Source organism: Populus euphratica, unplaced genomic scaffold (genome assembly GCF_000495115.2).
Source record: "Populus euphratica unplaced genomic scaffold, PopEup_1.0 scaffold160.1, whole genome shotgun sequence".
Classification (NCBI taxonomy): Eukaryota; Viridiplantae; Streptophyta; class Magnoliopsida; order Malpighiales; family Salicaceae; genus Populus; species Populus euphratica.
In genome coordinates, this window is record NW_011500045.1 from 376,065 (window position 1) to 400,703 (window position 24,639).

Below are 24,639 nucleotides of genomic sequence, written 5' to 3' on the forward strand. Positions count from 1 at the left end.
GAGAATATTGAAATTTTAAAAGATCAAATTTAATTTTTACCAAGTTAATTGATTGAAATTAGAGGTTTAATTGTATTAAATAAAAAAAGTTTAGGGTTAATTAGGGTTAAATTGAAAGCAATTGAAAAAAAAGGACTAAAATGAACTTTGAAAAAAACAGGTATTAACACTTTTCATTATTTTTTTTCTTTGAAAAAGTTGATCTGGTTAACTACTTTATAGCTATATTATATTTAATGTATCTAATATCCATAAAATTTAACAAATCCCTTATTACATTGAAAAATTAAAAAAATTATCCCTTCATGGAAACCAACTCTCTAGTCCCATCCCTTCTTTTATTAGAAACTTGATAAGCTTATTTTTTGAGGTAATAAACTCTCTGATCTCATTCCTTAAAAAAATAGGTTGTTAGAATTTTTTAATCAACTTGACTTATCAAGCAATACTTTAACCAGTGGAATCCCTTATTTCATTGAAAAATTAAAAAGTTTATCATTTCTTAATTATTACAAGAACCAATTACCATCCCTTTTTCTATCGGTAATGTCATAACCCAATTTTGGGTTATTTCCTAATTTTGATCCATATTTTCATAAAGTTTTAGAAAAAAAATCTAAAAAATATATTTTTAAATATATTTGCATCATTTTTAGGATTTTCAACATCATCTCAAAAGAATTAAAATTTTTAAAGATATTTCGAGCGCGCTCAACTTTTAACGTGTTATTTTTAAAATCATTGATTTTCCTCATTGAGTCGATGTTGATATTGCTTGTTTTCAAAAAAATACAAAAAAATAAAAAAAAATAAAATTTACAAAAAAATAAAATTGAGAGACCAATTTTGAAATCCAAGTAACATTTGGCCTATAAATAGCAACCTTTAACACAGAAAAAGAGGGGGGGTGATTTTGACAAAAAAAAAAAGAGAAACCCTAAACCACAAAAAACCCTAGCATTTTTCTTCTCCCTCACTAGAGGAGTCGCCACCTCCTTCACCCTTTAGAGCTGTCAGCGTCGCCGGATGATTTCTCTCTCATCTATCGTTGGATCAATGCAAAATTTGGGTATGTTGTGCGTCCCTATATGTTCTGCATTCTGACTGGAGCAATCATTCATATTTGAAATCACGAGAGAAATATTACCATTTGAATATTTCTGGCAAACCACTCTCGAAATAGTTAGAGAAGCCGACCTATTTCTCCATTATTCACCGTTGGATCAACCTGAGTTTTGGATATGTCATGCGTATGGTTGTATTGCACATTCTGAACTGTGAAGATGAGATGAAACCCATCCAAACAGGTGTTATGCGTGTTCAACAGTAGCTCTCCAATCTTAGGTCAGTTTCGGTCTAACTTCGATCCAGGAAGATCCAACCGTTAACTGGGGCTGATATTTGGATATATGCTACATGAGATGTCGGTTTACCATTGTACCATTGGGATTTTTTTTATTATTTCAATGTTTGATGAGTAATGGTCGCCGGAAGCTTTGCCCAGAATCTGTCATGGCTTCCGATTTGAAAACCCAAATCACAACACCCACCGCCGGCGCAAGAAGACATAGAAGAGGAAGACGACCCCGATCTACTGGTTCTGCCACCTTTGGCAGAGGCGGCGCATGGAGCAAACGCGCCGCCACTATTCACACTTCGACACTGTTCACGGGCACTGCTCACACTGCCCTATAAGGGACTTCAATGCAATTTTTGGAGTTTTAGGGATTGTTTTATAAATTTTAAATTATTTAATGTAATTTTTATTTAGTTTTGGATTTTTATAATTTGTATTGTGGATGTAAAAAAAAAGAAAAGAAAAAAGAAAAAAAGAAAAAAGAAAAAAGAAAAAGAAAAAAATGCATGTGTGTGCTTGTATTTGTCTTATGAATGTTTTCTTTTTGTTTATGATAAAATTGAAGAGAATAAAGAAGAATTTAATATTTTGATTGGATCATGGTGTAGAAGTACAAACTTGTATGGAAGTTGTATTTCTAAAATCCGATGAAAAGACAAAATTTTTAAAACTTCTTTAACACATCAAGTTCATGAAGCAGCTTACCTCAGGTAGGGTGCGTTAGGGGTGCTAATACCTTCCTTAACCACAACCGGTCCCTTACTCGCGAATTTCTGACAAGACCAGTACAATCAGGTTTCCTAGTAACTTCAATTAAATACTAGGTGGCGACTCCTAACGAATCCAACAAGATCAAGAGACCGTTTGTTTACGCGTTAAAAGTTGCGTTTAAAATAAAACGCAGGAGGCAAGGGTACCACTAATTACTGTTCATGGGTCCCATTAATTTCTGTGTTTGGAACGCAGAATTGAAAGAAGCAGCTAAAGGCTGCTTTTCTTGCCCTGTTCATCTAATTGCACTGTTCAGTGAACAGTGCAATTAATATTAACTGTTCATGTGAACAGTGCATAAAAATTGCACTGTTCACGTGCATTGCGTTTTTTTTTAAGGTAAGTTTTTTAATATTTTTTAAAAATTAGTTTAGAATGAAATTTATATCTGATAATATTTTATCTAATTTTATTATATACTATAAAAATTATAGAAACTGTAGTTCTTATCGAATTTATTTTATACGTAATGGAATTATAGATAGTTTTATGAAATAATAAAAAATATTTTATATTAAGTATGGTTTATTTCATGATGTAATAGTAATAGTTAAATTCATAATATTTAAATTAAAAATCATTAATATTAATATATATTTTTAAAAATTATTTTATAACCTTAATTTCAAAAGCATTCTTAACCAAACACACTAAACTACTTTTTGTTCAACCTCAATTTCAACCACAGTTTTAACCAAACACCTATTTTTTCAAACTAACCTCAACTAAAAGCATTTTTTATAAAATGACTTTTTTCAAACCACAACCACAACAGTTACCACAATACCAAACAAGCTCCAAATCAAATAATAACGATGAAAAATTGCCAGAGCCGACGCCGCGCGGATTTTTTTGACGTGCAACAGGTAACATGACAATGCTCGCTATACTTTATCTAAGTCACAATAATTTATCTGCATGTGTTCTTTCAGAAATAGGACAACTTGCTTGTGGACCTGAGATTATATGTGAACAAATTTCACGGCCCATTGCCCTCACAGATGAACAATCTCACCCATTTGAAGTATTTGTCTTTTTGTAACAATGAATTCACGGGTCATTTGACTCGAGATCTTCATATTAGTTGCAATTTCTTGACTCGAGAGATACCGAGGCCAACTTGGGCAACTGCAGAAGTTGGAAACTCTGAATATCTCTCACAACATGCTTTCTGGACGGATTCCGAGCATTTTCAAAGACATTAAGGGATAATAAGGGTATATATGTGGCAACGCCAGTGGTTTGAAGTTGTGAAATCTTCCAAAAAGCAGCAAAAATATCAAGAGAAGAGCAACAAACTTTTGGTTTTGATTGTACTCCCTCTTTTAGGTGTGAAACTACCTTAACATTGTTGACGAAGTCAACAATATTTTGTGAATAATGTTAGGCACCAATTTGTGAACAATGTTAGGCACCAATTTGGTGCCACCTACCTTACCCTTTGTCTTTTGCATGGATGCTTGACTATAAATAGGCAATGCATCCAAGCATTATAGACATTACAAGAGAGAAACTTGAGAGCAAGTAGAGAGAAAGAAGAGAGGGTGAGAAGAGAGTAATCCTACAAAATTGTAAGGTATTTGTGAGATAGTAAGTAAGGTGTTTTCTTCTAATAATTGAGAGATTTTTGTTATTCTCCTATTATTAGAGAGAAGTTGTATTCTCACATTACTTAGTAAAACCCTTCTATACTTGCCTGTGGACGTAGCTCAATTGGGTGAACCACGCAAATTCTTGTGTGTTCCATTTCTCATTTTATCTTATCCCTTAACTTTTGTCTTGTTGGGTTTGCATGGAAGCATCCTAACATTGGTATCAGAGCCTTCTGGTTGGTGTTGTTAATACATAAAAGTTATTCATGTATACGGTTACTATTCACGTATACGGCACTATTCACATATACGACACTATTCATCTATACGGTACTGCTCACATACGTTACTGTTGCCATATATAGAAAGTCACTACAGTGATTAAATACACTTTAAGAAGTTCTATCTAAGGAGATTGAGAACTTACTTTGTGAAGTATTATTCACACGATACTATTTTTGTATACATTACAAATTTGTGAAACGATGATAACTGAATAGATCTTGGTGAATACAATGGTAGCAAAGTACGAGATTGAGAGGTTTAATAGGAGCAATTTCTCACTGTGGAAAATGAGAATCAAGGCAATCTTAAGGAAAGACAATTGCTTGGCAGCAATTGGGGATTGACCCACGGAGATCACTGATGATGCAAAATGGAATGAGATGGATGGCAATGCTATTACTAACATACATTTAGCATTAGCCGATGAAGTATTATCAAGTGTGGCGGAGAAGAAAACAGCTAAGGAGATATGAGAGACTCTAACAAAGCTATACGAGTCCAAGTCTTTGCACAATAAGATTTTCTTAAAGCAGAGACTTTATACCCTTCGAATGGCAGAAACCATGTCGGTGACTAACCACATCAACACAATAAGAACTTTATTTTCACAACTCACTACATTGGGTCAGCAAATAGAGGAAAATGAACGTGTAGAGCTTCTACTTCAAAGTCTTCCTGATTCATATGATCAACTCATTATCAACTTGACAAATAATATCCTCTCAGTTTATCTAGTCTTCGATGATGTTGCAGCCGCTATCTTGGAATAAGAAAATAGGCGCAAAAACAAAGGAGAAAGAAACAGTTCAAACTAAGCAGAGGCGTTGTTGGTGTCAAGAGGAAGATCAATGAAGCGTGGCTCTAGTGGGAGTCAAAGGTAGGGGAGGTCCAAATCAAGAAGTAAGAAGGTTGTGAAATGCTACAACTGTGGCAAAAAGAGGCACTTCAAAAAGGATTGTTGGTTTAAAAAGGGTATAGAGAATACTATAGAGTCATTAAAATCTCAAGGATGTGATGGAGAGGTTTTATATAGTGAAGCAGCGACAATCTCTACAGATAAAAAAGAGCTCACTAAGGTCTAGCTAATGGATCCAGGAGCAACATGACATATGACTCCTAATAGAGATTGGTTCCATACATATAAACCTATCTCTGGAGGCAAAGTGTTCATGGGTGATAATAATGCTTTAGAGATTGTTGGCATTGACACCATCAAATTGAAGATGTATGATGGCTTAATTCGTACTATTTCAGAAGAGCGACATGTGAAAGACATAAAGAAGAATCTTTTATCCATAGGACAATTTGATAGTCTTGGCTGTAAGATCCGAACAGATAATGGAATCATGAAAATCATCAAAGGAGCGCTGGTGGTTTTAAAGGCAAGAAAAACAGTTGCAAATATATTTGTATTAATGGGAGAAACACATCATAAGGCACAAGCATCAATCGCATTAGCTAGTCCTGCAGAAGAGAAGACAGTGATTTGGCATAAAAAACTAGGTCACATGTCAGAGAAAGGTTTAAAGGTTCTCTTTGATCAGAAGTTACTCCCTAGGCTTACAAAGGTTACTTTACCTTTTTGTGAGCACTGTGTTACAAGTAAATAACACAGGTTGAAGTTTGGCACATCAACAACTAAGAGCAAATGCATCTTAAACCTGATTCACTCTGAGGTTTGGTAAGCACCGGTTGTATCCTTGGGAGGAGCAAGATACTTTATCATTCATAGATGACTTCTCCAAGAGATGTTGGGTGTATCCAATTAGAAGGAAGGCAGATGTGCTTACAATCTTTAAAACTTTCAAAGCACGGGTGGAACTTGAATATGAAAAGAAGATCAAGTGTTTGAGGACTGACAATAAAGGAGAATATACTAGTGATGGATTTGATAACTTCTGTCAACATGAAGGTATCAAAAGGCAGTTCACAACGGCATACACTTCACAGCAAAATGGAGTGGCAGAGCGGATGAACAAAACTCTATTCGAAAGAACAAGAGCAATGCTGAAGGCTGTAGGTCTAGGAAAGTCATTTTGGGCAGAAGCAGTCAATACCGCCTGTTATGTGATAAATCGATCTCCATTAACCGCAATTGAGCTGAAGACACCGATGGAGATGTGGACTGGAAAACCAGCTGATTATTCTCGATTGCATATATTTGGAAGTCCTGTGTACGTGATGTACAATACACAAGAAGTTAGCAAGCTAGATTTAAAATCCAGAAAATGTGTATTCTTGGGATATGCTGATGGAGTGAAGGGGTATATCGCTTATGAGATCCCATTGCTTACAAGATTGTTATCAGCAGAGATGTCATATTTGCAAAAGGTAAAATGCAAATGGAGGAACATAATAGCATTCTAAAGAAGACTACAGCAGTCTAGATGGAAAATACTCAGAATAATACTTCTTCTAAAGCTGTATCAAATAATGAAGAGCAAGAACAAATAGAGTCTAAAACTCCTAAAGTTTGGCGGTTGACTCGTGAAAGAAGACCACCGATCTGGCACTCAGAATATGTTACTGAGAGTAACATTGCATACTGTCTTCTAACAGAGGATGGAGAGCCATCAACTTTTCATGAGGCTATCAAAAGCACAAATGTATCTATGTGGATGACAGCAATGTAAGAGGAGATTGAAGCTCTGCACAAGAATAATACTTGGGATCTTGTTCCACTACCACAAGGAAGAAAGGCCATTGACAACAAATGGGTTTACAAGATAAAACATGATGACAATGATCAAGTGGAGCGGTATCGTGCAAGATTGGTGGTGAAAGGATTTGATCAGAAAGAAGGAACAGACTTCAATGAGACATTTTCTCTAGTGGTACGACTTACGACAATCAGAGTAGTCTTAGCAATGTGTGCTATATTTGATCTTCACTTGGAGCAATTAGACGTGAAAACTGCATTTCTTTATGAAGAACTTGAATAAGAAATTTATATGCTCTAACAGAGGGTTTTGCTGAAACAAGCAAGGAGAACTTGGTTTGCAGGTTGAACAAATCTCTATACGGTCTTAAACAGGCACCGAGATGTTGGTACAAGAGATTTGATTCCTTCATAATTAGCCTTGGGTATAATAGACTCAGTTCAGACCATTGTACGTATTACAAAAGGTTTGAAGAAGATTTCATCATTTTGTTGTTGTACGTGGATGACATGTTGGTGATAGGCTCCAACAAAGATTGAGTCCAAGAATTGAAGGCACAATTGGCTAGGGAGTTTAATATGAAGGACTTGGGACCAGCAAACAAGATTCTAGGGATGCAAATTTACCGAGACAGAAGTAAGAGGAAGATTTGACTTTCTCAGAAGAATTATTTGAAGAAGATCTTGCGACGCTTCAACATGAAAGATTGTAAGCCAATTTCCACCCCACTTCCTATTAACTTCAAATTATCCTTAAATATGTCTCCTAGAAATGAAGCAGAGAGGATGGAGATGTCTCGAGTACCGTATGCATTAGCAGTGGGAAGTTTAATGTTTGCCATGATATGTACAAGACCAGACATTGTACAAGTAGTGGGAGCAGCTAGTCAATATATGGCAAATCCTAGTAGAGAGCATTGGAATACTATTAAGAGGATCTTGAGATATATCAAGGGTACCTCAGATGTTGCATTATGTTATGAAATCATTGTCATGAATAATGCCAACAAGGACTCCTCAATAAAGTGCAAAATTAAACAAAAGCGTTTTTGTCACGACCCGAATCCCGGATCCATGACCGGCACATAGGCAAGGTTCCCCTCCAAGGTTCCGTACCTATGCGAACCCAAACTTACATACAAATTTATCCTAACTCAATCAGAGTTCAACGCAGCATTAATAACAAAATCAACTTCATAATATAATTGAATTGTCTTAATACAAGAGTTAATATAATTTTATAGTTTTGGAGCACTAATTAGACATAAAGGAAAATGCACGGATTACAACCAAAAGAACAGGTTCTGAAGGTCCAACAAAAGTGACCTGCTATCAAGCTATAAGCCTGAAAATGATAAATAATGAGAGTGTGAGTTTAACAACTCAGTGAGTAGATAATGTTCAATATACACACACGAAATAATACAATAATGAGAAATATATATACAAGTATGGATTTAGGTTCTTATAAAAAAAGGTTTCTCAAATAGGCCATAACAAGAATATCATATGGTAAAATCGTCAGAAAATCAAAATGCAATGAGCATGAGGCTCCGTACTGTGGGATGATCAGTCCACACAGGTTGGTGACTCCCTCGACCAACTAGGGTTCAGATACGATGTGCACAAAGACTAACACTACCCTGTTAGCATGGGTATTCTGACTGACATACCATAGGGTCATAATCATACTCAAACAGACATATTAATATCTCAAGGCTCAACTCATGACATCAATCAAATGAGGAGCTATCAATTCAGAAGTCAATCCAAAATACATACTGGTTCATATCAAGAATTCAGATTCAACAAATGATCATGCTTATCATAACAAGGATAATAGTCACCATATATATTATCAAGAAGCATGATCTAATTCATATTAACAAATCAAATATTTATAATATTTCTCTTGCATATGGAAAATTATCCACTCACCTGACTCGAAAGCAAACAGAAATCAAAAGCAAACACCGAAGAAAATCCTACTGACGTCCTGCCGGTAGAATATCAGGATTATCTGAATACAAAGGAGACATATTCAAGAATGACTCAAAAGAATATATAACCTATTTAATACACTTATTTAAGTATATATTCCATAACCCTATATATTTTTGAACTAATTAGTTATATTCCAAAAACCCAAAAATTAACGATTTTCTCAAAATCTAATCCACAATAAAACAAATAATAAAATTGGTAATACTTCACTAACTAACCCTCAATTATTCATCAAACACATCTGCAAAAGCTAATATTACAGCTAGGGACTAATCTGTAATTTATTATATTTTTAAGGGTCAAATTGTAACTTAATCCATTTGGAGGACCAAACTAAACTTATCATAAATCCATGAATATACTGAAATTCTGACCATAACCAATCCTCATTTCTGTCCAGATCATCTCATTATACTCCAGGGACCATTCTGGAATTTTATCAAATTTTTAGGGTTAAACGGTAATTTTTGTCAAATTGAAGGACCAAATTGAAAGTGTTAAAATTTCATAACTATACAGGAATTCTGCCCATAATTTATCTTTTATTCTGTTCAGAATCTCGGAATATGCCCCAGGGACCAATCTGTAAATTTTCCAAAGTTTGGGGACTAAACTGTAATTTCCACAAATTGAAGGACCAAAATGAATTTTCGTCATCTTCAACCTCCAACCCAGAATTTCAACAGAAACCCACTGTTCTTTCCTTATTTCTAACATAATTTCACCATTCAAACAAAATCATAACTCAAAATCATCATCTTTCAATTCAATCTCTCAAAATCCACCAAATAATCCATTACCCATAACAATCAACCCATAAAATTCAATTAATTCATCAATCAAACCCAAAACACAAATTTTCAAAACCCTAACATTTATCAAAACCAAAATTAAAACTTAATCAACACATATTTATATATAATCTTACCTTTAAACTTATTTCCTTCAACTCCTTTCTATTTTTCTTCTACTTTCTCTCTTTTCTCTTCTTCTTCTTTCTCCCTTCTTTCTCCTGCTGATTCTCTCTAATTTCAGATCATTTATTTTGTTTTTTTTTTTTTACTTTCTATTTATATTTATCAAGTTTTGTTGAATTACTACACTACCCCTCATTCATTTATACCTACACTTTAAGCCACCAAGGGCTTTATTGTATTTTCCTACTTATTTATTCAAAACATCACAATTTTTCTCAGCAACCTTAAAGAAGAAACCAGAAAGTTGATTCTTCTCCACTTCTCTTCAGAGTTTCCTTTCTCAAATCATTATTCATATCGACTTTGTTCATGGTTTTTCTCTCGATCCTTTTTCTTTCTGCAGTATATTATGGTATAGCTATCACATGTAATGACAAATTATTAAAAGCATAGATTAAGAAAGTGTTGGAAAGTATATCGACAATGTATCTTGATATAATTAGAAAAGATATGTTAGAATATACTGTATTAATTTACATTCAATTATATTAGCTATCATTCCTTATTATTCTCCTAATTTATAGGAGAACCCTAAGGCACCATGTATATATGATGAACGTAATCAATACAATGAATCATTCCGCTTGAATATCTTTATGGTATCAGAGCAGGTTACGTCCTAACCTTATTTCTTCAACGCATCTACTATCTGCTGCGTTTCTACCTTGTCTTTGATTTTCCCTTTCAACATCATGGCTGAAAACGATATTGGGTTCTTCAATTCTGTCGATTCATCCCCCGTTCTTTCTAGTTCCCTTGGTCATCCTTTATTTCTCCATCACTCAGATCATCCTGGTTTGCTCCTTGTTTCAAAGCGATTAAAAGGTGACAACTACAACTCTTGGCACTGTGCTATGAAAATTTCTGTGAGTGCCAAGAATAAGACAGGTTTCATTACCGGTAAAATCAAAGAACCGCATGAGGCTTCAAATCCTGAAGAACATACCCTTTGGCAGCGTTGCAATGACATGGTGCTTTCATAGATCCTTAGGGGGGCTCAATTCTTTTTCTTTCTATAGTATATTATGGTATAGCTAATCACATGTAATGACAAATTACAGCCAAGTTATTAAAAGCAAAGATTAAGAAAGGATGCCTAATCAGCCCCTCAAAATTGTTAAAGTCTGTCCAGCTCTTAACTTCTATGTGCTCTCAACTCATAGAAGTGGCTGACACTCCCATAGCTACTGGTGCCACTCTTATAGTCTGTCCAGCTCCTATATTACCTCAATGGCATTCTAAAATCACACGGTATAACTTCTTACTGTGCTTTTTTTCTGCACTTTGCAATTTCAGCATTCCTTCATGTTTTATTGCACTGACTGCCAAATTCTTAGCTTATCATATATATGGATGTGAGCTTTTCTTCTTCTTTTTTCATTCACTATTTCTCCATAATTTCTTTGGGCTGAGGAAGAAATAGAAATATCAGCCTTTACTAATCACATTGACAATGTAAGCGATCATTGTTCAACATGAAGGGGTGTACTGACTTTTTGGCACTCTTTGAGCGTGTGACATGATTTTTCCTTGCTTTTTTTGATAGTAAACGAGAGAAGTTTTCCTTGGTATTAGCTATATGTTAATGACATTTCAACCTCGAACCACGTGCCACATTACTCCCAGGTTGATTGTCATTTCATGTGCAACAAATGAAAGGCACCAACCATTGATTATTGACAGCCACCATTGTTAGATGAACTAGAGTTGGTGGCCACCAATATTGACAACAAAGCAAGAAGAGCCTCCACAAATGCCTATAAATAGAGGCATATGTGAGAGAGCAAAATGAGAGAGAGGAAGTAGAGCCAGAGAGGTGAGAAATGTAGGAGAGAGTGTGCTGCCAAGGGCAACAAGCAGTAGCTGTCATTGCAGCACTGCAAAAAGAGAAAAAAGTGAGGTTGAGAGTTAAAAAGGAGTGAATGATTCCTCATTCCCTATTGTTGTAAATCTTGTACTCTTCCTACATAATGCAATGGCTTCTCCCGTGGACGTAGGCAGTTTGCCGAATCACATTAAATATTGTGTCAGTGTGCTTAGCCTCCAATAAGCAAATATCAGAACATCACCGGTCAGAATTCCCAACAATTGGTATCAGAGCACATGGTTCAAAGTGGTGTTTGATTTCGCTCAAAAATGAAAGTTGTCAAAATTATGTTTTGACCATACCATTATGTAGAGGAGGAAGAGACGAAGCCACTAGTGAAAAACCGCATCGAAATCGAACGTCGGAAATGGCCGCACGCGTCGTCACGCGCCAGCGGGCTGACCCGACCCGAATACCAAAAGATCCGAATACCAAAAGGGGTGTACTGACTTTTTGGCACTCTTGAGCGTGTGACATGATTTTTCCTTGCTTTTTTTGATAGTAAACGAGAGAAGTTTTTCTTGCTATTAGCTATATGTTAATGACATTTCAACCATGAACCACGTGCCACATCACTCCCAGGTCCCATGAGAAAATAGAACTTGAATATCTATTAGCTACAGATTTACTGAGACATGTAGTTATGAGATTTTTTAAATTTTAATCAAAAGATTTAACTCTGTCCCTATGGTAGTCTAACTTCTGTGTGTGTTTTTGCTTTCAAGTATATAAGTGAACATTTAAGTCAGATTAGTAGACAAACTTTAAAATGTCTGGATTCACAAACTTGTGTATTAACATCTGATTCAAGATTGGAATCTAAATTGATAGCTATGGGCTGCGTGTTCTGTATTTTATAAACAGTTCACTTCTTTTAGGTGAAGACTCAAGAATCTGTTACCTTCTACTGCATATGGAGTGAATATTTGATGCGGAAAATTTCATTTTCATTTGGAAATTTATTGAATTGTGGTCTTGTACATTTTTTTTCCTGATGCAGCAAGATTGTAGGACTGACTAGGTAATTGTTATCCATTTTAAGGCATACACGTCCAGGTTCCTTAAAAACTTCTCTGTTTGAACACGTGCGAGATACATCTCTTCCAAATACATTTGTTGGTCAGCTTGTCAATGCTGACATTGTATGGACAACATATGATGTGCTTAAAGAGGACCTCTCGCATGACTCTGATAGGCATGAAGGCGATAGGCACATCCTGAGATTCCAGAACAGGTTCTTGTAGCAACTAACACTGCAACATTATTGTAATACAACTCACACAATTTCCATTCATTTCTTGTAATCTTTATACAGCCCTGAGAACTTAATTTCAGGGATTCAAATATGTGTAACAGACAAATATTTACAATCAGAATCAATAGCAATATTTGCAGGAATAACAGACTCATCCTATAGTTACGGAGAGCACAAAATCTGGCATTTCTCATGGTAACAGCTGCGCTTGAATTGGCAATGATTTAAATATATCATTCTATTTCAACTTTTTTGATCATAATATGTAACTGCTTTGTATTTTTGCTAACTTATACATGTAAAGATATCAATTATCAGAATCATGCCACATCTCAAGTGATTACAGGATGAGGTAGTTAAAATACTGTTAAACAGTTAAAGTTGTTAATACTGTTAGGCAGTTAGAAGCAGTTAGAAAAGCTGTTAAAGGTGTTAAACTTTGAAGAAAGAAGCTGGTTTATGTCTGCAGCTTCTGTTAAAATACATTTTCAATAATGTAAAATGGGTTAAAATGAAAAACAATGAATATATTCATCTTCTTCCTTCAACTGTCAGCTGCTCTCTCTGCCTTCTTCATTTCTCTTCTTATTTCTCTAGGATTCTTTCATTCAAATCTGCTATCTTCATAACACTCCCCATTGAACTTCGAAGCTAAGTTAGAAAACCTTCGACTAATACTGGTAGTTTACTAGTAGTGATCTCACTTCAGTTTACGAATCATTACTGGTCTGAAGTACCACATCTAGACTCATTTAGATCAATTAGAAGCTTCTAGACAAACGTTACTTGATTGAATTTTGGAAATTGATCTAACAATGGCGATCCCAGAGGAAGAGAACATTGAACGTGTGAGACATTGTCGAATATGTTGGTGGGAGAAACCACTTATGGTGGCTTTGAAACACTCGGAGAGGATAAAACACACTTTTTTATTTCAAGAACAACAAGCTTACAATAATGAAAAGTTTACAATAACACACCCTCTCTCTTTCTCTCTAGTGTTTCTCTCAATCTCTCCACATATAATTGCATAAGTTTAACTATTTATTTATACACGAAATCAAAATAAGAAAATTCAACCTTCAAGTGTGAAGTCGGCTGTTGCCGACTGTGTGAAAGCGGCCAGCGGCTAGAGGGTTGGGCGGTGACAGTTGGTGGCTGCCTTCCTTGACCTTCTAGATTGAGTTTACTTCAACAAATCTCCTCCTTAAACTCAATCAAGGGATGTCATTCCAAGCATGAATTTCAATCTGATAAATACTTCTCTCTTTAATGGCTTGGTAAAGATATCTGCAACTTGATCATCTATCTTGCAGGATATCAGCTCGACTTGTTTGTTCTTTACATGCTCTCGGATAAAGTGATGACGTGTATCAATATATTTACTTCTTTCATGATACACCGGTTTCTTTGCCAATGTAATCGCTGATCGATTATCGATATAAATCTCTATATCCGGTCTGGTACATGTTAAGTACCTTAAGCTTCCTAGTAAGCTTTTGAAGTAAGTTGGATCAACATTTCTAACTTTACTTTTCCTCAATTCCATAAGAAAAAGAAAAAGAAAAAAGAAAAGAAGAATCGATCAAGCATACCTCCAGACTTGTATTTACAGGCTGGCAGCAGACACAACTTCATTTTCTAACTGGGCCTTGCAATGGCTCTTTATAACTCCCAAAATAACCTCCAATTCAGATGGCGATTTTGAAACCTATCAACAATAAGGGAATATACAGGACTTGAAAGTGAGCGACTGATTAGGCATCATGAAAGTGACAAAAACAACTATTTGATGACTTTTAGAATACTTAGGACAGAGTTTCACTCGGTATCCAGTAAGTTTATGTCTTCAGCTACTACCCCTCCCTGCATGTGCTGTGCCCCAAGAATTGTAAAGAGGGGCATCTAAAAACAACCTAGCACTGGTGATTAAAATTTGGCATTGCTAAAATGAGATGAGCCGCCTATCTATTGACTTGTGCTTATATGTTGCAAGCTCCAATCAAGTGATAAGAGTCTTAAAAAATATACAGCCATATATGCTGGAGTAAGATTCATAGGCTAGTTCACATAAGAACAACCATTTAGTCTGACAACCATGTCCATTGAAGGAAGGCCACGAGGAATCTCTAGAATAAACATCTGGTAGATGAAAGATGGTTTAGTTTGACCTATTGAGGTAAGGAAACTTACCAATCACTGTTTTTCCAGTCTTTCTTTTCCTCCATTCTTCATTCAAATCACTAGATGGCAGTAAATTTTTCTTTGGCGGTCAAAATTCCAGTAGTAATGATTTCTCTCTGAATTTCTTTTTTGCAGATTCACTACCTCCTCAACAGATGTAATAATGCCACCATGTAATTTTTTAAGACAAAATAACCTTGCCTCATATTCCTGACAAACAAATATAAAAATGTGATCATAGGCTTCAGACACATGAGTGCACCATACACTTGTCCACACCGTAGCAAAACCCAGAGCTTCTCTCTCCTCTCACTGGTGATTCTCTCTCTCTCCGCCGATCTCCCATTTCCAGCCATCTCAAGCGGCAAAACCACCACAGAAACGTGAATCGCCTCCTCTGAAGCAAAACCTCGGCAGTTTTACACTTTTTCATCGGCGATTGTGGCCGGAAAAAGGCCGTGACCGACATCAGCCAATCGACCTTCAAGTCGTCGATTCTCCCTCCTCAGCCATCAACGGCCAACGAGACCACCACCATCAGAATCCTCGTCCTTAGATCTACCAGAATCGACCATCGTTTGGCCGGAACCTCACCGAAAACATTCGCCGCTGTCAACAGTAACTGCGCATGAGCCACACGCACCGCCATTGGCATTTTCATAAATTTTCGACAAATCCGAGGGTTTTTCAGTCTTTTGCCTATAGAGGGGTACTCAGGTAATTTTCTATGATATTTTATGGTATTTTTTGATATTTTTATATATAAATAATTGTAAATTTTTGCACGTGAAAAAAAACAAAAAAATAAACCAAAAATAAATAACGACGCGGGTTCAACACCCATTTTATCATATCACTATTTATGGGTCAAAAACCCAATTTTCAAGAATTGATATATTTATTTGTCAATGATATCAAATTAATTTTTATTTTATAAAATAAATATTATTTGTCGACATGTCTCTTTTATTCATAGAAAAGGACCAATGTCAAAAATTTAAATACCAAATATGGATTATGTCCATTATTATTTATTTTGGTAAATCAGACGTAACTCTCCTTTTTAGGGATAAACGTCGACATTTTAGACAAAGTCTGCTAATTTTAAGGACTGATGCAATTTTTAACGCGTCTCCTATTTTTAGGGACCGACGTTAACCATGTTAAAGTTTTTTACAAATAAGCTCAAAATATAATAGCATTTGAATCAAAATAAGAAAAACACACAAGTAAAGGTAACCTTTCTCTGAAAGGATGCTTTAAGGGTGGTGTCTACCTTCCCTTAATCATAACTAACCCAGTACCCGAATCTCTGGGACCAGTGTCTAATTTTGGATTTCTAGTTCCCTCAAATTACTAGATGACGACCCCAATAAAAATCTTTATTTCCCCAATCGAATAAAAAACTAAATTCTTTTTTTGTTTAAAAAAAACAAACAAAAAAAGGGGTGGAGCCGTCGCCCGACGTTGTGTAGCGACACCATATCTCAATGGAGTCATGATTGCAAGTGAGGGATGCCCATGTTTCGTCCCATGTTGCAATATCGCAGCTGTGAAAGTAGTGAAAGGGGGGAAGAGCTTGGTCTCGACAATTTCTATTGACAAAGCATTGCGGAAAGGAGGGGAAGTGTTTCTTGCGACAATAGTTGATGAGAAGGCAGACTATTATAGGGAGGTGCCAAACGAAATTGCTAGCATGCTGCAGCAATTCAAGGATGTGATGCCGCCTCAGCTACCGAAGAAACTCCCACCTAGGAGAAACATCGACCATCAAATTGAGTTGGTGCTGGGGACAAAGCCACCATCTCAAACCCCCTATCGAATGTCGCCAATGGAATTGGCAGAACTGAGGAAACAATTGGAAGAGCTGATTGACTCGGGATTTATCCGCCCTTCCAAGGCTCTATATGGTGCTCCTGTACTGTTTCAAAAGAAGGCGGATGGAGGCCTTCGCATGTGTGTGGACTACTGAACACTCAATAAGGTAACAATCAAAAACAAATATCCTGTCCCTTTAATTCAGGATTTCATGGATAGATTGTGCGGAGCCTCTATCTTCACGAAATTGGACTTGCGGTCGGGGTATTGGTAAGTACGGGTTGCTGATGGGGATAAGCATAAAACTACTTGTGTGACAAGGTATGACTCATACGAGTTTCTAGTTATGCCATTTGGCCTAACAAATGCTCCAGCAACATTTTGTAATCTAATGAATGATGTGCTATATGATTTCTTAGATAATTTTGTTGTAGTCTACTTAGATGACATTGTAATCTATAATATAAGCATTGAAGAACATGTAACTCATCTCTCTAAAGTCTTAAGTAGATTGAGAGAACATGAATTGTATATAAAGAGGGAAAAGTGTGAGTTTGTAAAAGATGAAATTATGTTCTTAGGCCATTCAATTGGCGAAGGACAGGTGAAGATGGATCCACGGAAGATTCAAGCCATCGTTGAATGGACAACACCAAAATCAGTCCTGGAATTGAGGTCATTTTTGGGGCTTGCAAACTACTACAGACAATTCATTGAGGGCTATAGCAAGAAAACAACTCCTCTCTCGGATCTTCTCAAGAAGAATCAGAGTTGGGAATTGACGATTGACTGCCAACTAGCTTCTGAGAAGCTGAAAACAGCGGTAGCGTCAGCTCCAATTTTGGGGCTACCTGATTTTGAGAAGCCATTTGAAGTGCATACTGATGCTTCGGATAGGGCCATTGGGGGAGTGCTTGTACAAGAGGGACATCTAGTTGCTTTTGAGAGTCGGAAGCTAACTGATGCGGAACAGAATTATTCAACGTATGAGAAAGAGATGACAACAGTGGTGCACTACCTAGGCATATGGAGAGTATATCTGTTGGGGCCAAAATTTATGGTCAAGACTGATAATGTGGCGAACACATTTTTCAGGACACAAAAGAAATTGTCACAGAGACAGGCTCGGTGGCAGGAAATCTTGGCCGAATATGACTTTGTATGGGAGCACAAACCGGGGAGCCATAATCAGGTTGCGGATGCACTCAGCAGATGTGAGGTAATTGCTACTGTTCTTGCTATTGTTTAGGTGGAGTCGGACATGCTGGGACGACTTCGTCTAGCTGCTGGGGAAGATGCAACGTATAAGAAAACGGTTGAGCTTGTACGAGAAGGGACAATACAGAGGTATTGGCTGGAACAAGACGTACTCTATGCAAAGGGGGGTCGAATCTTTGTGCCAAAGGGGGAGCTACAAAAACACTTAATGACAGAGACTCATGATCAAAGTGGGCAGGACATCCAAGTAGAAAAAGGATGGTTGCTCTCTTGTCGCAGACTTATTATTGGCCGAAGATGGAAGACGATGTAGAACTTTACGTCAGGACTTGTCTTGTATGCCAGCAAGACAAGACTTTACGGCAGCGAGAAGTAGGCTTGTTACAGCCACTGCCGATTCCAGAGAAGCCTTGGGTGTCAGTTTCGATGGACTTCATTATTGGCTTTCCAAAGGTGGATGGCATGAACACGATCATGGTTTTCGTGGATAGATTCACCAAGTATGCGGTGTTTGTAGCTGCCCCTGTGGTGTGTACAGCCGAAGTGGCCGCTGACTTATTCTACCGCAATGTGGTGAAATACTTTGGAGTACCTTCAGACATTGTAAGCGATCGCGATGTGCGATTCACAGGTAGATTCTGGATAGCATTGTTCAACATGATAGGAACAAGGCTGAAGTTTTCGACTGCCAACCATCCGCAGACTGATGGGCAGACGAAAAGGATAAATGCTTTGCTAGAGGAATATTTGAGACACTACATGACAACAATGCAGCGAAACTGGTTGGAGTTGCTAGATAGTGCGCAGTTTTGCTATAATCTTCAAAAATCCTTGGCAACGGAAGCAAGTCCATTTGAGCTGGTTTTGGGGGCACAACCCCAAACTCCTACCGAGATTGCAGTGCAGATATCTGGTGGGAAGAGTCCAGCAGCATACAGATTTGCGATGGAGCGACAAGAGTTGGTTGAGCAAGCTCAAGATAGTTTGCGAAAGGCAAGGAAGCGGATGCTCAAATATGCAAATCAAAAGCGAAGAATGCTGGAATTTAGTGTGGGTGACAAGGTGTTGCTCAAGTTAACTCCTCAAATTTGGAAGAAAATTATGGGGACGTCAAAGCACCGAGGGTTGGTGCCAAGATATGATGGACCTTTTGAAGTCATTGAAAAGGTTGGGGCTGTTGCCTATAGATTGAAGCTGCCCGAACGGCTAAAGCTTCATCCCACTTTTCATGTAAGTTACTTACGACCATTTTATGAAGACAATGAGGATCCTAAAAGAAGTAAGTCGCAACGAGCCCCTCCTACGATTCACAAGCAATTTGACGATGGTATCGTCAAGATTATGGATCATCGTCGACTTGGCCAACACAAAAAGAATCGGCGGACAGAATTCTTAGTAAAATGGAAGACGAATGAAGAGGTTTCGTGGGAGAAGGACAGAATTGTGGCAATTTGAGGATCAAATGCAAAACTACCTCACATCTATTCCGACGAGGACGTCAGACTCTTCTAGTGGGGGTGGTTTGTTAAGGCTCTAGGCGAGGGGATGCGCCAACGAAAGCACATTGCCTAGAATTCGGCAGCAATGGACAGCGGCAGCCTTGCATAGGCAGAAATGAATTCGGCAGGCAGCGTGCAATGGTCCATGCGAGTCGTTAAGCTTGCGACTTGGCATGGACGTGGGGGCTAAGGTGATGGACCTTCTAAGTCAGCAGCTGACGCAGCAGAATAAACAGTTGAGACTGCCATGCAGATAGGCAGAATATGGCTGTATCATGGGGGCAAAATGTGGGGAAGTGGCAGGTGAGTGGGGAAGGAAGTGCTCCACTATGTAAGCCACTAAGTTAATGGGAGAGCAAGTGCTCCACTATGCCCCAAAAATGAGGGATCATGGAGATCATGGGGAGTAAGTGCCCCATTATGGCCTGAAAAATAGGGATTATGGGTTAGCCTAGCAACTCACACTTGTCTATAAATAGGCTATCAAGCCTTTACTGTGTAGGATGCGATTTTGTGCATAACACATACACTTGTATTGTGTAATCCTTTGTTGATGAGATAAATAAAGGTTGAGAGGTATTCTTGTAAACTTGTGTGCTTGCTTGTGTTTGTTCCTTTTATATGACTTCGCAATTGTGGAAACTTTGTTGGGTGAGCGAAACACATAGCCGTAGGAAACACGAGCGAAAAGGGAAGGCAAGGCTGAGTTTAGTTAGGACTAGACTGCCGCATTGGGTTGAATTTCGTTGCGAAAAATTTAACCCCGTGACACACAGCATGTTGTTCTAGTGGAGCCACTGCTCAATCCAGCAGCTGAGGCTCAAGCAGTCAGCCGGGTGCACCGAATTGGGCAGGAAAAGAGGACATTAGTCCATCGATTGATAGTATGCTCCCTTTCCTCTTTTTTTTTTTTTGTTTTTTGTTAAACTAATTTTGGATGCTATACACTTGTGTTTTTTCTCTTTTGAACATTGCATATAGTAGACATGCATTTGAGATACATAACATTGCATGGGGTATTTTGGGACTATTTGTTTGAGTTCCTTTTTAAAATAATTTACATTTCTATTTAGCTCTCCATTTATCCATGCAATTTCTATATGTAATTAGATTAGACTTATAATAATCTTTATCATGTCAACCATCCGATTGTTGCTCGAATGGAGCCTTTTATATTTGTTTCAGAATTTAAATGTACACTCCGTTCTTTAGTGATTATATTAGGATTTGATGCTATGAAAAGGAGCATCAGGAAATCTTCAAGGACTAGCGTGAGGGTTTTCTATTAACAATTCTTCAATCTCATTCCTTTTTGTGAATTTGTGCACGTGTGTTATTCTTCAATCTCATGCTTTCTAGTTTGCTTGCTGTCCGAAACTTTGAAAATTCATCTCATCTGTTAGAATTTCTGCTTTATAGTCTCTAAGTGTTCTAACAAAATTTCTCCCTTTCCTTCTATGATCTTATTAGGTTAAAGACACCCTGGAAGAGAGCATATATAAACTGAACAGAAGTAGAAGCACCAGTTCATTCATAAGTGGGAACACGAAGAATCAGGATCAGCCTGTGTTAACCCTTAAGGATGTTGAGTCCCTATTTGCAACAGTGCCGTCCACTGTACCAGAAAGCGATGGAAAACCAAGACATCTGCCCCCGTCTGTGGCTGCTGCTCTAGCAGCTGAGAGGAGACTGAAGGAAAATATAGCAGGAATTTCCGTGTGATAATCATTCTTTTCTTTGAACACCGAACCTCGGAATGGAATTGCAGTGAAGCAATCTTCTGGCTATGTCACTTCCAACAGGTAGCTGTTTTTGAACACCGAACTCGGAATGGAATTGCAGTGAAGCAATCCTCTGGCTATGTCACTTCCAACAGGCAGCTGTTGTTTCATCTCCAAAGGGGAGAGCATCTCCCCAGCCCGTCATAGATTGTCTAACCAGTGGTTGCATAGTCGTCTATGATTAGCTCATTTATTGCTGTACATATGAAGAATGCCATTTTTTAGCCCTCTGACTGTTACAGAGAGTAATTTAACGAGGAATTCGGCGTAGATTAGCTCATTTAGCCATTATGTATACTCGCTGCGTAGGTTGAACAAAAATAACAGGACAAAGCTAAGAAAAGCTAGGTCCTCTTCTCCTTATAGTCTCCCTTTCCTTTCATGTCCAATGGCATATATTAGACACTCCATTCAATCTTTGCACCGTCTTTCTTTGTCTACATTTGTTCAAAGAACTGGATCGTCAATTTGTATAGAAACACGTCCCCATAATCTTCATTACAACCTAGGACTTTTCAAGATAGATTAAATGATGCTCTTAAAATGTGAAGAACTTTTTGATAAAGGTTATAGCTTTACGAACTAAGTTACTAGTTATTATGCATGTTGATAAAAAAAGGTTGCTCAAAAGAGACAATCTATCTTGAAAAAACCTTTAGTCTTGACTCGAACTTCTTATTGTTGAAGTGAATACAATGACACCTTATCATGTACCACCAAGTGATATACCTAAAATGAGAGATTAATATTAGCACAAAAAACCATAAAATAGCCAAACAAATTGTTTTCATTTTACATCGAGTTAATTTTTATTTTTAAAATGCAAAATTATCAAAGGATTGCATATAATAAATGGTGTGTATTGGGTCTTTGACCAATTTAATTTTCAAAACTAGCATTTTTTTTTTGTTTCATTTCAACAATAAAGTAAGAGTGGGCATGATCTTTAAAAGTCTATTATTAGCTCTTGAAGAAAATCTTTAATGAAGATAATGCAGAAGAGCTTGGTTAAATCAGTTGATAATACTCAAATTAAGAAAGAAAAGTATGGTTCAACAAAAGGCATCTACCAAAAAACCTTTTGATATCTGTTAGCAAGATTCACACAACTAAGTTGATGTTAGTTTTTAAAATAATTCAAGAAGTTGAATAATTTATTAAAATCTTTTATGGTAATGCAAGTAATGTCATACTTGGAGGGCATGATCAAGCTTAATAAATAATGAGAGAATTAATTATTGCGAAGAGTTGAGAATGGGCACTACATTTCAATAAAGGCCTTGAAAAAGCCTTGGATAACAAGTAAAGGCACCATATTACAATGAAGCATAAAAAAGGAAAGGCTATATTTCAATATAGGTAAGAATGCATGCATGTCATCTAACCCTAAAACAGTATATGAGTATTTTTGAATTTTTCAGGAAATATATTTAAAGACATCTAGTAAAATTTTGATGAGAATGAGTTTACGAAGAAAGAATTATCAAGTTTTGATAGCAAGGAATCTCAATTAAACCCTGCAATTAGAAAGTAAAATGAGGAGAACTCTACTAGTAGGAAATTGTCAAAAAGTGATTTTTGTCATTAAGAAAAGTCTTCAGGTCAACCATACAATCAGAAAGCATTAAGTTTTTAAACCTCGCAATCGGGAAGTGATAGGTCAGCTTTGCAATCAAGAAGCATCAAGTTTTCAAACCCCGCAACTAGGAACTATCAATTCAACCCTACAATTAAAAAATACTAAGTTCTCAAACTCCATGATCAAGAAGTAATAAAAATTTTTGTTCTAGTTAAAAAGAATTGCTAAGATTAAGATTTCATGTTAATCGAGTTAAAGACAAGGACCATTTTGGGCTTATTAGTGGCTACTATTTTTAGGCATGGCTGATTTTTTTTTCTCTAGGTTTTGGTAATGTTCTTTGAAAGAACATTGTTTTACCCCCTAGATTTGGATCAATTTTAGTCTATTTCTTTTCATATACATTTTTCTTGTGCATAATTAACTAATAATCTAGCTTTTACTCACATTAATAATATGTTTAAATGGTTTTTAATTCTAGGGTTTTGGTTTTGAACTGAAACCTATTTTGATCAAATTATGATGATTCATTGAAAGTCAAAGTGAATTGATGGTAACATGTTTAGATTATTGATATTTGCATGATTTTCAACATGTATATACCTTTAATTCACCCATATTTACTCTGGTTTAAAAGCCATATTGTTAGGTTCACATTGAATGTTCTCAGTGTTTTACCCAAGAACATTACCTTAACTATATGATTTTGACTTGTTTTGTTTCATTTATATTCCCAGAACCCTTTGTTATGCATGATCAACCATTAATCCAATGTTTATTTACATCAATAACACCATTTCAATGGCTTTTAATCATAGGGTTTTGGTTTAGAACCAAAACTTATTTTGATAAAATTGTGATATTTTAGTGATAATTGAAATGATTAAATACGATTATTAATCTTTGCATGATTTCTAACATGTATATGTCTTTGTTGTGATCAAATTCGGTTTAATTTGGAACCCACGTTACTATGTTTGGTTTTAAGTGTTCTTTGTGTTCTTGTGTTTAATTTGTTTTGTTCATGAAATTTTAAGTTTCTTTTGTCTTTTAGGTGTTTAATCTTTTTTTAGCTTTGGTTTTGTTTTTGGGTCAAACCAAGATTTTTTATTTAGTTTCTAGTGGAACCAAAAATTTTAGGTCAACTTGGTCTGGTCGACCTAGTCAGGTTAGGTAAAAAACATTAGGTCAAAAGGTCTTATATCTTATTTGGTTTGTAATTAGTACTTAAAATATATTTTTTTCTAAGTTTTATATCATCATTTTGCACTTCAAGTATCAACAACTCTTTAACTAAAGTATGTTTTATAATATCATATCTAACATTATAAGATACCTTTAATTTATTCTAAATGTTCATCTTAAATGCGGGCTCATCACGAAGTTTAACTACTGAAATAAAGAAGACAAAGAGAGGATAGAAAAGAGATACTAGTGCAATCCAAACTGAAATACTGTTTAGTCATTGAATTATATGTAGAGATATAAAACATGGATTTAGAATTGGAATACTATTTAGTCCAAATCCTTTCATGATGATAAGATTTGGATGATAAGACCATCAAAAGAGGCTTATTTAATCCTTGCTGATAGAAGCAAAGTAGACATGAAAAGTCCTAGGTAGCAGAAAAAAATCTCTTTTTTTTCTTAACAAGGAAGCAGGTAAACATGGGTCTCGCCAAATTGATAAATAGGTAACAGGGGCTAGCAGGAAAGCAAGAGAGAGAGAGCTGCCATTTGCAAAAATACGATGATTACAAGAGTGTTGGGTCGTAAGCCCGCATGAAAGAGTG

At 36.5% G+C, this 24,639-nt stretch overlaps 1 protein-coding gene across 1 annotated transcript in view; it reads left to right on the forward strand.

Moving 5' to 3' along the window:
- Positions 1-3,265: 3,265 nt before the first annotated feature.
- Positions 3,266-24,639, forward strand: part of LOC105107429 (probable LRR receptor-like serine/threonine-protein kinase At4g08850) — a 29,225-nt gene continuing 7,851 nt past the window's right edge. The window contains exon 1 of the mRNA XM_011001357.1: positions 3,266-3,328. Within this exon, the coding sequence (XP_010999659.1) occupies positions 3,293-3,328 (36 nt within the window). The 5' untranslated portion in view covers positions 3,266-3,292. The remainder of the gene's footprint in view (positions 3,329-24,639) is intronic.